The 12865-nt window shown below is 26.7% G+C and overlaps 4 protein-coding genes across 4 annotated transcripts; all 4 read right to left on the minus strand.

The window, feature by feature from the left end:
• Positions 1 to 5083: 5083 nt before the first annotated feature.
• Positions 5084 to 7172, minus strand: LOC113789548 (pyruvate kinase PKM-like). The gene is made up of 4 exons (XM_027339104.2): positions 6788 to 7172; positions 6587 to 6721; positions 5722 to 6522; positions 5084 to 5663 (listed from the first exon to the last, which is right to left on the minus strand). The coding sequence occupies exons 1-4, from the start codon at positions 7028 to 7030 to the stop codon at positions 5244 to 5246; spliced, it is 1599 nt and encodes a 532-aa protein (XP_027194905.1). The 5' UTR covers positions 7031 to 7172; the 3' UTR covers positions 5084 to 5243.
• A 414-nt stretch (positions 7173 to 7586) lies between these two features.
• LOC113789568 (putative ethanolamine kinase A) lies at positions 7587 to 9247 on the minus strand. The gene is made up of 5 exons (XM_027339126.2): positions 8967 to 9247; positions 8652 to 8895; positions 8361 to 8589; positions 7839 to 8305; positions 7587 to 7770 (listed from the first exon to the last, which is right to left on the minus strand). Exons 1-5 carry the CDS (start codon positions 9125 to 9127, stop codon positions 7681 to 7683), a joined length of 1191 nt encoding a protein of 396 aa, XP_027194927.2. The 5' UTR covers positions 9128 to 9247; the 3' UTR covers positions 7587 to 7680.
• An 84-nt stretch (positions 9248 to 9331) lies between these two features.
• LOC113789600 (ras-related protein Ral-A-like) lies at positions 9332 to 11068 on the minus strand. The gene is made up of 3 exons (XM_027339161.2): positions 10553 to 11068; positions 10172 to 10380; positions 9332 to 10099 (listed from the first exon to the last, which is right to left on the minus strand). Exons 1-3 carry the CDS (start codon positions 10643 to 10645, stop codon positions 9793 to 9795), a joined length of 609 nt encoding a protein of 202 aa, XP_027194962.1. The 5' UTR covers positions 10646 to 11068; the 3' UTR covers positions 9332 to 9792.
• Positions 11069 to 11215: 147 nt separating this feature from the next.
• Positions 11216 to 12862, minus strand: Ak3 (Adenylate kinase 3). Its single transcript, XM_027339149.2, has 2 exons — positions 12160 to 12862; positions 11216 to 12084 (listed from the first exon to the last, which is right to left on the minus strand). The coding sequence occupies exons 1-2, from the start codon at positions 12729 to 12731 to the stop codon at positions 11973 to 11975; spliced, it is 684 nt and encodes a 227-aa protein (XP_027194950.1). The 5' UTR covers positions 12732 to 12862; the 3' UTR covers positions 11216 to 11972.
• Positions 12863 to 12865: the final 3 nt, after the last annotated feature.

Below are 12865 nucleotides of genomic sequence, written 5' to 3' on the forward strand. Positions count from 1 at the left end.
TGAAAAAATATGTAAATCTAAACTTGATTATTGATTTGATTTGTTTGTTTGTAGTGGAAACAAACAAACAAACATCAATAATAATAATTCATTTTTATGAAAATCCAAATGAATTGATGTGTCTACGCCAATAGGCTAAATACATTTACATTTATGTAAATTGATTTTTGTTGTTGTTCAGAAGATGATTTATTAGAATTGGTCAACAATTGAAATGATAAAACAAGTTAAATAACAAACAAAAAATATTACCTTAAAAGAAAAGGGTTGTATGGTCGACGACAACAACAACAATTAAAAAAAACCCAAAACAAGATGATATGCAATATTTAGTGATGTCATATAATGTGTTTTAACAAATCAATTAAATTTTTTTTAAATGTTAAAAACAATGTTGTCAATATTGTACACACATAATTTATGCACAGCAATGTCACTTACACAACAACACGGATGATGAAATGTTATTACATTTGACATTTTCCAAATTCAAATTATGCACAAAATCCAAAATCACATTCTTATCAAGGTTGGAACCAAAAGAAATTGACATTCAAAAACCGAAAAACAAACAAAACAAACAAAATTTAATTTGAAATAACACACATGGTGATTGGTAATTTTTGTGTAAAGAATTTTGGACAATTTTCATAAATATTTTTTCTTAACCCCGAAACACAATATAAACACCTTGATTTTGTTGATAATATCGATCGATGACTTACTAAACTAACTAACTGAATTTGATTTGAGATATACTCAAACATACACACACACAACACAGAGTATTCCTGTGTTGAAATAAACCTGATCAACAACAACAAAAACATGAAGAAAATTTTAAAATTAAGTGTTTATAACATTGCCTGAATCTTTCGACCAACTTGGAAAAAAGATAAATTATTTAAATACACCGGTACCACCACCACCACCACTAACAACATAATGATTGGATGTTTGATGAAATACTGACCAACTTGGATATTAACATTGAAATTCTACATTTAGTTTTCTGTTTTTTTGAAGACGAAAAACAACAACAACAACAACAACATTGACCACCACTACACACACACACCATTGTCCAGTGTGTGATACTGGTTTATTTCTTGTTTCAGTTGAATTTCTTCTTCTTCGTCTTCTTCTTTGAAATCTAATTTCTTACAAAGATTATCAAATGATAATAATAATAATGATGAAATTTTGTTTGTTTGGTTAGGTACAAATGATGACGATGATGATGAAATTCAATTTTTTTGTTGTTTTCTCTGGAAATATTCATTTCGATGAAATTTGTTGAATGAATGAATGCAAAAAAAAAAAACAAAGGTAGAAAAAAATCAATATTGAGAATATCATTGAACAACATAAACAATTGATGATGATGACATTTAACAACAATAGATATTGATCAACAATCGATTGATAATGATAATGATGATGACAATCATTAATCAATCAAATGAAAAGATTCAAAATCTTTAAAAAAAATTGAAACAGAAGAGAGAAATTTTTTATTGAGAAAATAAACTTTTTCTCTCTATGTTTAGTATTTCTCTTCAAATCATTTGATTTGTCGTTGTTTTATTTGCAAAGAAGAAGAAGAAGAAACTACCTGGGTCCCGAACATAATTAAATAATTTCAAACAAACAACGAAAAAAATTGGTTCATGAACTTTTCTCGTTTGTTTTTTTCACTCTATTTATCACCTTTTTGTTTTGTTGATGTTGGTCTTGGTGGGTTTTAGAATATTATATTCATATATGCAACATTTAGCATTTTTTTTAGTTGAAAAAAATATATATCCATTTCACATTTCATTTCTTTGTTTGTTTGCTTGTTTGATAATATTTTGACATTTTTTTTTGTTTTGTTTTGCTTTTTACTCATGATTATCATATTGATAATTGAACATAATACAGGTAGAAATTGTCGACTTTTTTTTCTTCTGATGGCCATTTCTTATGTTAGGTAGATGAATTTTTATTTTATCGAACAACATATAAAACGACAAAGAACAAAATTTTACTTCTGTTTTGTTTGTTTTTGTCTTCGAAACTTTCCCAGAAAGAAAAGGAAATGTGAATATTGCGGATTTCGTTATTTTTCAATTTGGTTTAACCCTTTTTTTTGCATTGTTTAAACAAAAAAGTTCAGAAAATTTCAAACAAAATTCATTACGCCTTTTTGTTTCTCCTCAAATAACCTTAACCTTTAAATTTGAATTGATTTTTTTCCATTTGTTTATTATTTTTTCGTACATTTACAAACAAAAGGACAATGTCCATGTAATGGAACGAGAACCGTGAAAAAACCGTGAAAAAAAATTTCCCAAAATGAAAAAAAAAACATTTTCATCTTCATCCACGATCTTTTTTTTTATTTGAAAAAAATACAAAGAAATAAATTCCGTAGGAAATAAAAAAGCGAAAAATGCGGAAGCATATTTCAGCTAAAGTTGCTTCATGGTCAAAAAAAAAAATGAAGAAGAAGAAGAAATTATTCAACTGGATACCACTACGATATTACTACTAATCATCATCATCATCTTTATCGTTATTTAGATTTAATGATATTTTTTTTTTTTTTTTTGGTTCTTCGATAATAATATAGCCGAATTAATCATATCTATGAAAAAATTCCAGTTTTTTTCCTTGTCCATGAATGTGTTTGAAATATTCAACAATCTGAATTTCCGCATCTCTCATATTTTCTATCTTTTTTTTTTCTTTACGGTCAAACAGGCTGGTTCGATTAAATGATGAAGTTCAATTTACCTACACACACACACACACACATACTTATGCTTGAAAGGATTTCCTCGATTCCTATTTTTTTGTATTATAAAAAATCAATATTGATTGATTGATTAATGATTAAAGAAATAATTAATACATGTGATTAAAATGATGATTATTTTAATGAAACCTGGTTTCTTCTTTTTTCTCGTTGTTGCTGTTGTTGTTGTTGATCAAGTTTTTTTTCCAATATAAAGATTACCTTGAGGGTTGCCCATTACATTTAGATTCAGATCAATGATAGCTTAATGTTTTTTTTTCTTTTTTTTTTTTTGGTTGAAATAAAGAAGATGATAAATGTTTATTTAGGTCATATAGGTTGGTTGGTTGGTTGGGTATATCATTTTATTAACGTTATATATTTTTTTTTGTTCGTTGATAAATCAAGGTGATTGGTAAAGGTCAACACAGGTAAACAACATTAATTTATTTCGTACAAGTTGTTGATTCGAGGGTATTTTTTCAACAAAAAAATAATCAGGATGGTTTTTTCCAAAATGACATTCAAACAAAATAATTAGAAATTTTGGATTTAGAAATGATGAGAAATTTGTTATTCCAATCAAATTGGGAGAAAAAAAGAAAAGAAAAAAATCAAACACCTGTTATCGATCGATCGTTCCATAATAATGACCAAATTGGTTTTTCCCAAAAAAAAAAAGAAAAAAAAACAGAGAAAAGTTGAAAGTTTAATTTTTCAGGATTAAAGGTTAAAGTTCATTACGAATTCCAAGGACTTTTTTCCTTCCAATTTAAAATATTGACAATTTTGACTAATAAATATAGTTTTTTTTTGTTTTTCGAAGCAACAATTTTTGTTTATTTCCTTGATTATTTTTTATTTGCTTGTTATTACAACAAAAACCAACCAAAAAAAACATTCAATGTCATTAAAGTTTCAAGGTTGAATGTCCTATTATTCATAATCGAAGAAAAAGAAAATTGAAACTGTAAATTTTACCAAGTGTATCACAAAGATAATAGATATACAAACAATGTCGTCGACATTTGTTTATTGACAATTTTTTTTGGTTCTCTGAACCCGAATACAAAGAAAATACTTGATTTAATGAAAAAGAATTGGTAATTTTTTTTACTTTACTAATTACTAATTCTTTCAGTAGTTGCCTGAAAAAATAATCTAGGACACACCAAGTGGACATGGATGCAAAAATGACAAAATTCATTTTTTTCGAACGTTTTTCCAACAAAAAAAAAAAATGCTATTTTAACCTCTAAACAATTGATAATGCTATTTTCATCATTATTTGAGTCCAAATTCGAATAAACTTTTTATTTGATTTCAAACAAAAAAAAAGTCAAAGTTCAATTTTTTTTGTCAAAATTGATTATGATTTAATAATTTTTTCCCATATCACACATTCAATGCTATTAGATTTCGAATGATTGAAATCGGAGGGAAAAATAAAATCTAATCATCGTTATTTGGGATTTTTTTTCGGTAATCATTCAATTTATCTGTTTATATAATAATTTTTCTTTTCTTTTCTTTTCATTCATTTCAAACAAAACATTATTGAATTTGAATTGTGGAAATCAATTTTTAAAGAAAATCGAAAGCAAAATATAAACACACACACTTTTGTGATAATCGTTTTGAATTTCTTCCAGAAAAAAAAAATGGAAATGGATTATCCTTGCCATTTTTTTTGTTTTTTGGATAAATTTGATGGTGTACATTTTAAGCCTTAAGCGATTCAATGGTTAATTTTTTTTTGTTATCAAATTTTTTTTTCACGGGAAAGAAAAAGATTTGATTATCTTCATTGTACAATAGTCATCATATAAAATTTTTTTTTTTCATTATTCATAAATGTCAATCAATCAAATTTTGAAATAAATGTCTAATTGATTGATCGATCGATCGATAGAAATATTGATTTGATTATTAATGATGTGGATGATGATCATATTATGAATTGATTTAAAATTCAAATGAAAAAAAATCTTTTTTTTTTGTTGTTTTTTGATGATTAACAAGAAAGTTCAAGTTCGATCAACCTTGTAACCAGTTATAAACATAATGATGATGATGAAAGAAAGAAAGAAATAAAAAAATAAATAACAAAGTTCAAGATCTAATATCATCATTGATTGACAAGAATCAAATGTTGATTGTCAAAAAATTTCAAAACTTTTTTTTTGGTTGATTCGATTAAATTTCTGGTTTAGAAAAATATTGGAAACAAATTTTCGATCGGTTTGATCGACTTGTTGATTTCCCTCTTTTCAAATATTCCAATAATAAAAAATAGTAACACTATCTGGTGTCAAATACTTTTAATTGATTTTATAATTTGATTTTTTTTTTTGTTGTAACACAAAAAAGGACTATTTTATCATGACTAAATTAAATGGACTGATAAATGAATGTTTTGAATAATTTTATAATCATCATCATTGAATGATTATTGATGAACTAATTATTCAGCACTAATAATACGCATAGTGTTTGTTGATCCAGCACCTTTTCGCCATCCAGTAACAACAATAATTGGATCACCCGATCGAATAAATAATCTACGTTTACCATATTCGATAGCAAATTGTACACGTGAATCAATATCCTGTAACCAATCTGATTCTATTTCATTACCATAATATAATGGTAAAATACCACGATGTAAATGTGCTTGTCGGGCAGATTTTGAATTTCTTGATACGGCTATAATCGGACATCGTGGACGAAAACGTGATAATGCATGTGCTGAACGTCCAGTTGTAGTCAATACAATAATAGCGGCAGCTGCACATTTCAATGATGCATTTACAGCGGCAATAGCTGTTGCAGTTGTTTTATCAACCGGTACGGTTAATTTGTTATTTAATTCAATAAATAAATTCTAAAATTGATACAATTTATGAATTATTTAATACAAAAAAAAAGAAAGAAAAACTTACTCTTGAATGAATTGCAGCTTCTGCTTCCAACGATATAGCATGCATCATTCGTAATGATTCTAATGGATAAGCACCTTTAGCGGTTTCACCCGAAAGCATTACACAATCAGATCCATCGAGAATTGCATTAGCAACATCGCTTACTTCAGCTCGAGTTGGTCGAGGTTTTTTTATCATCGATTCTAACATATGAGTAGCACAAATGATTGGTTTTCCAACAATATTACATTTAGCGATCATCATCTTTTGTGCAAGTAAAACTTTTTGTGGTAGAATTTCAATGCCAAGATCACCACGTGCTACCATAATTCCATCACTTTCAGCAATAATTTCATCAATATTTTTCACTCCTTCATGATTTTCAACTTTGGATATAATCTTTATATTGGAATCACCACATTCGGTCAATAAACTACGTATTTCACGAACAGCATTAGCATTACGAATGAATGATGCAAATACCATGTCCACACCTTGTTCAACACCAAAACGTAAATCGGATTTATCTTTTTCGGATAATGCAGGTAAATCGACAGATGTACCGGGAAGATTAACACCTTTTGTCGAACCAATTGAACCACCATTTTCAACTTCACAATCAAGATAATCGACACCTATTTCACGAACGATCAATGAAATTAGGCCATCATCAATAAAAACACGTGAACCAATTTGAATAATATTGACAATATTTTTATAATCAATATAAATCATTTTCGATGTACATTGACTTCGATGATCATCATTTGTAGTCAATTTTATATGATCACCTTTTTCTAATTCAATATCACCACCAACACTCTGATTGAATGAAGAAAATTACAATTAAATTTACAATTATTGAAATTTGATTCAAAATACTTACCGGATCGACAATACCGGTACGAATTTCTGGACCTTTTGTATCCAATGCAATAGCAACAGGAAATTGAGGTAATCCTTTTTCCTGGCTAACTATTTCGATAGCTTTTCGAACATTATCAATAGTACCTTTATGATACTAGAGAATAAATATAAATAAAACTTTGAGAAATCTAGAAGAAAAAATATTCATTTTAGTTCTTACCTCATGTGTACCATGCGAAAAATTCATTCGAGCAATATTCATACCGGATTTTATCATTTCAACCAAAACCTGTACATCACGTGAAGCCGGACCAATCGTACAGATAATACCGGTCAAACGTTCAAATGCCGGAATTGAATCAATATCTAATGAGCTAAGATGTTCCATTGTATTATTTGCAACACTTTCACGACGATGTTTTGGAATCGAATCATCAATACATTTAGTTGAATTAACATTCATAGTTTTTTTTTCAACGAATTTCTTATAATAAGATATCGAAACTTCTTATGAAAAGAATTTCAAAATAGAAACAGGATTTTTTTCTTTTTCGAAAAAAATATGGATGTCACCTTGAACTACACAACTGGAAAAAATGGTTGTTTTTCAGAATACCTTTACCGATGATGATGATGATGAAGATGAGAAATCACCTGAGCAACAAGTATATTTTTTCAATAACAATTTTTTTTTCAATAACAATGTTGCTGTATAAAAGAATGATCAAATCATCATTACATGAACAACCGCAACAACAAGAGACAGACAGACGAATAAAATAAACTTCAAAGTCATTATTATAATAGCAAGGGAAAGCAAAACAAAACAAAAACTATGAACAAACAACTATCATAACACAATTCTTCACTTCAATGTTGTTTGACCTTGGATTTCATCATGAGTTATTATTATTATAAAAGTTTTAAAAATAAAGTTCATTAATAATCATCCGGTTATAATAATGTCATAGCAACAGTATTTTACATTGCATCCTGATTCAACAACAACAACATGGTGGTGGCGGTATTTGAAAAAAACATTTTATTGAAATTTTATTCTTGGTAATAAATGATGCATAAAACACATACAATCGGAATTTTCAAATCAATTTTTTATTCAGCCAAAATTCTAGGTATAGTTCCATCATCAGTAAATCTTTTTTTCAATTGTAAAAATCCTTCATAACGATTTTTTGCTATTATCTAATTGTTAATTTGGAAATATTTTATTAATTTTTTTTTCTGGGGGTTGTTGCATAAAAAAAACATACCAAAAATTTATCAGTAGTAGGATTCTGTACAAACATCATTACAGCAAAACCAGCATCAATTGAATAGGCTTTTAATGTAAAAATTTTTGATTCATCACGAAAATGTTCCAATGAATTTTTCGGATCATTTAACCATTCAGATGATTGGCTTTTGGATAATTCCATACGATATTCATTTAGAAATAAATCCATTTCATTATCATCTGGAAAACCTTCATTACCAAACATATCATCATGATGACGATAATTGGAAAAATATCTTCCCAAATCCAATCCACGATAATAATAATTGGTAAAATCAAGATCAATAAAATATATTCGTTTATTACCATTTTTATCAAATTGAATTAAACGATTTTGTCGATTAAAATCGTTATGTGATAATATTAATTGTGTTCCGATTTTTTTGACAGTTTTTTTTAATAATTCATTATCTTTTTCCATATCCATCGAAGCGATTATATCATCTATCAATATTAGAAATTAGAATAGTTTTTTTACCATTGTTTTTCAAATACTAACAATATTTTGCCTTGAATTCGGGATTTTGTTCAATCATTTTAAGATGAAGTTTTTCCACACAAAGAATCTTATAAAAATCACTTTCTTTATCATCTTCCATTGCAATCCATTGATCGAAACCAAAACGTGAAATTGGTACAGGATTTATTGAATGAAATTGTGCCAATTCTTTTGCCAATTTTCGTACAGTATTTTCATCACAATCATCATCATAATTGTAATGTCGTCCCTATATAATTGAAAATTTTTTTCCTTTTAATGTGAATTCAAATGAGTGAAAATAACATTTACCTCAATATATTCATCCACTTGACATTTATCATCAATAAATAATAATTTAGGACTAAAACCTTTTGATGAAATAATTGTATTGATAACAGCCCGTTCAATTGAATTAACTTTGAACCAATCAAATTCGGTATAAAATTTTACAACAATTCCAATAAAATCCTGATCTTTATAACCTTCGGAACGTTTTTGTTGACAAAATTCATCACTTAATTTACACCAACAAATATCGTTAACATTTCCAGTTCTGCAAAAACAAACAAACAGAAAAAAAGGAATTTGTTAAAAAATCGAATTTTATATTGAAAAAAAACATACTTGAATCGTTCAGCATGAAAATCATTAAAATTTTCTACTTTTGACCATAAATTATTTGTATTCATTCGTTTGAATATATTCAATAACCGTTTACGATCATCATCTGTAATGGTACTTTTTTTCGGTATTACAGAAAATATTGGTTCATTATTTTGTTCCATAATTTTTTTTTTTGTTCTTGGATTGATTTAAATCAATTACTTTTAGCAATTTATATAACCGAACAAAAAAAAAGAAGAAAAAGACAGACATACAACACACACTAGGTACAACCAAACGATTTAAAGGAAACGCAAAATTAAGATTTGATAAATAGAAAAATTGATTCATTTATCAATTGATAATCATTTGATATACTCGAAAAGTTTGTATTGATAATCAATATTTATTAATCAAATAATAATTTAATCAATTATACACATTATTATTATCATCAGCATCATTGATTACAAACAATTTCAGTATAAATTAAAATAGAAAAAAAAATAGCAGTATGTTTGCAAGTGTAAAAAAATGTTTGTTTTCCTGTTCTGGTGAAATATGAAAATTACAAGTGAAAACAATGTATATGGTCTTAAATTTCTTAGGGGAAAAAAATGCTTATCGTTTGAGTCATGAAAATGAAAAATTTAAAGAAAATTTAAAAAAAAAAACAAATAAACAAAGATTATCGATATCGATCAATAGGATAAGATATATTTATAAGGAGAAAAAAAACGAAACAAAATTCAATATCTTTGAAAAAGTTATTGGTTATATATTTTTTCTTAAAATTAAGATTAAGTATGTAGTGAAAAACGTTTACGATCATTTCATTTATAAAATTTCATAGGATGATACAATTTTTTCTGATACCTTTCAATAAACCTTTACGTTTATTTTTTGTTTTACGTTGTTTACCATTATCCAATGATTGTTCTTTACTTTGATGAATTGCACGTAATAATTGATCAAAACATTCATCAACATTTGTATATAATTTAGCCGATGTTTCAATATATGGTACCGACCATTGTGTAGCCAACATTTGTGCTTCTTCAAATTTTACTTTACGATCACCATGTAGATCGGCTTTATTACCAACCAATATCATTGGTATATTACCATCGCCTTTAACGCGTAAAATTTGTTCACTATTTTATTTAAAAAAGAATGATTTATTTTAAATGATACAAATTCCAAAATGACAAAAATTAAAAACAAACCGAAAATCAGCGATAGCGGCAAAACTTTCATGTTCAGTTATCGAAAATACACACATAAAACCTTCGCCTGAACGAAAATAATTATCACGTATGGCAGCATAATCTTCTTGGCCAGCTGTATCCAATATATCAACATTTACTTCTTGGCCATCAACTTTAGCATTAGTACGATAAGAATCAGCCTTGGTGGGTTCATAATCCGTAACAAACTAATATTTATTGTGTTTGTAACAAAAAAATTAAAATAATTAGTTTTAGAATAGAAAACAAAGATAATAATAATTATAATTAAAAATGATTTTATATAACGGTCAATTAGATAACTATGTTTTTAGGATAGAATGAATTCCAAAAATAAAGAATGGGTGAAAATTTTCTTACCTCTTTATACATATATTGTAATGTAAGGGCTGATTTTCCAACACCACCAGCACCGACCATAATAATTTTATGAAATGGTAACGTATTAGCCATTATTATTAATAATTTTCTAGTCGAATATTAACAAAATTTCTTGAAAACAAATAAAATTTTCAATCAAAATCTAAGATTTTCGTAGAGAATTGAAAAACAAAATTGAATTTTCATCAAAAAAAATTGAATGAATGAATGATTTGATTGAGATCAAGAATAAAGATTAATGGATTGATTGAGATGATTGAAACTTGATCCGAAAATAGTTTATAAAAATCACAAATGAAATGGAAAAAAAATCAATTTGATGAGGTGGAGACTCTCGTTGTTTACTTAGATTTGTTTGTTTGTTTGTCTTGTTTTTCGTTGTTTAAATGCTGTTAGGTTTTGGTTTGTGATAGATTTACAAATGATAATAATAAACAATGATGATACTAATCCAGAATAAGGATTTTTAATAATAAATTCTATTAATATTTTCCGTTTATTTATCGTTATAATACAAATTCAATCACATATAAAATGGACAAACTTGAGTGAAATAAATGCTGAACACAAACACAAAAATAAATTTGGAAGTTTTTTTGATTTAATTAGAATTTAAGAATTTCATTTTTTCATAGAAAAAGATAAAGATAAATTAATTTAAACGAAAAAAAACTTATCGAATCAATAAGGAATTCAGTGAAATATTCAAGGGAAAAAAATGAAGATATTTCATTGATAATTATTATCGAAATGAATACAAAAAAAGATGATGATGATGATGATGACAATCTTTATTGACAAAATGAATATAAATAGTAAATAATGATTTTTCTTTTGAAGAAAAAAGAGAAAGAAAATGAAGAGAAAAATGATTTTGAAAATAGTATTTCGGTTGGTTGGTTGGTTGGTTGGCTATAGTCAATTATTAAGATTGAAATAATCTTTTCATTATTTAAGAAATTTTTTGACAAATAGAAAATAGATGATGAATAGTTAAACAAACCATATATGCATAAGTATTATAACATTTCACATATTTTGTTTATATTTATTTCAATGATGATTATTGTTATTTTTATTTTTTTCAAAAAAAATAATTGGGAGCAATTTGAGTTTATTTATTTTTTTTTCTTTTTTGATGTGTATTGATTCCATCAGGCAGCAGCAGCAACCCAAACTTGTATAAATAGAATACCGCCCGCTTTTTTGTTGTTTATTTTTCATTTTATAAAAATATATTCGAAACTATTTCGACACTATTGGTTTTATTAAATTTTTTTTTTTTTGTAATGGATTCATTTTAATTCAAAACAATAACATTTTTTATAAATTAAGGATAACGTTTTAGTTTTTTTTACCAAAATAAAATCTATAAATTTGACTATGAAGTTGATATAATTTAGGCTGCTTTAGCATTATTTGATTGAATGAATTGTTCCAGAAAATTTTTAATTTTAGGATAGATTACATCCGATTCTCGTCCTTCAAAATCATGAACAATTTTCTTTTCACTGTTTTTTTTTGTGTTGAATTGAAAAAAAATTAGTATTATAATTGTCAGTTGTTTGAATGAATATATTATTTACCGAAATAATTTGACAATTTCATCGTTTTGTTTATGAAATTCTAATAGACGAGCTTTAATCACATCAGGTTTATCATCATTACGTTGTGTTAATGGTTCACCAGTTTCATCATCAACACCGGGATTTTTTGGTGGACTATAAATCATATGATAAATACGACCAGATGGTAAATGTACCCAACGATGTTTAATACGTTCAATAATTTCATCATCTGGTACAATTAAATTGATAATAGCATTTGGACGAAATTCTTCTGGTTGTTTCCATAATTCTAATGTTTGTTCACGATTACGTGGATAACCATCTAATAGCCAGGATTTTTGTTTAAAACGTTCACAAAGTTCATTTATAACCAATTGATTTATTACATTATCTGGTACTAATTTTCCTTGTTCAATAAAACGTTTTGCTTCATTACCAATTTTTGTTTGCTGTTTCATATGATCACGTAAACAATCACCGACAGCAAAATATGCAAGATTAAAATCACGTATCATACGATTCGATATGGTTCCTTTACCGGAACCAGGAGCACCTAATATAACTAGTTTAAGAAAAAATCTATTTGCCATCTTTTTGTTTTGTTTTTGTTTTTGTCGGAATACAAAAAAAAAAAGAAAGAAACTTGTTGGAAAAAAATGTACCGAGAAAAAATTTTGTTCTGTTTTTTTAAATAAATAAGAATAATCATAATACACACACACAC

This window comes from Dermatophagoides pteronyssinus, unplaced genomic scaffold (assembly GCF_027571235.1).
Source record: "Dermatophagoides pteronyssinus isolate colony J.1.1.1.1 unplaced genomic scaffold, Derpt_VIB-CSIC_2022.12 sq0002, whole genome shotgun sequence".
NCBI lineage: Eukaryota > Metazoa > Arthropoda > Arachnida > Sarcoptiformes > Pyroglyphidae > Dermatophagoides > Dermatophagoides pteronyssinus.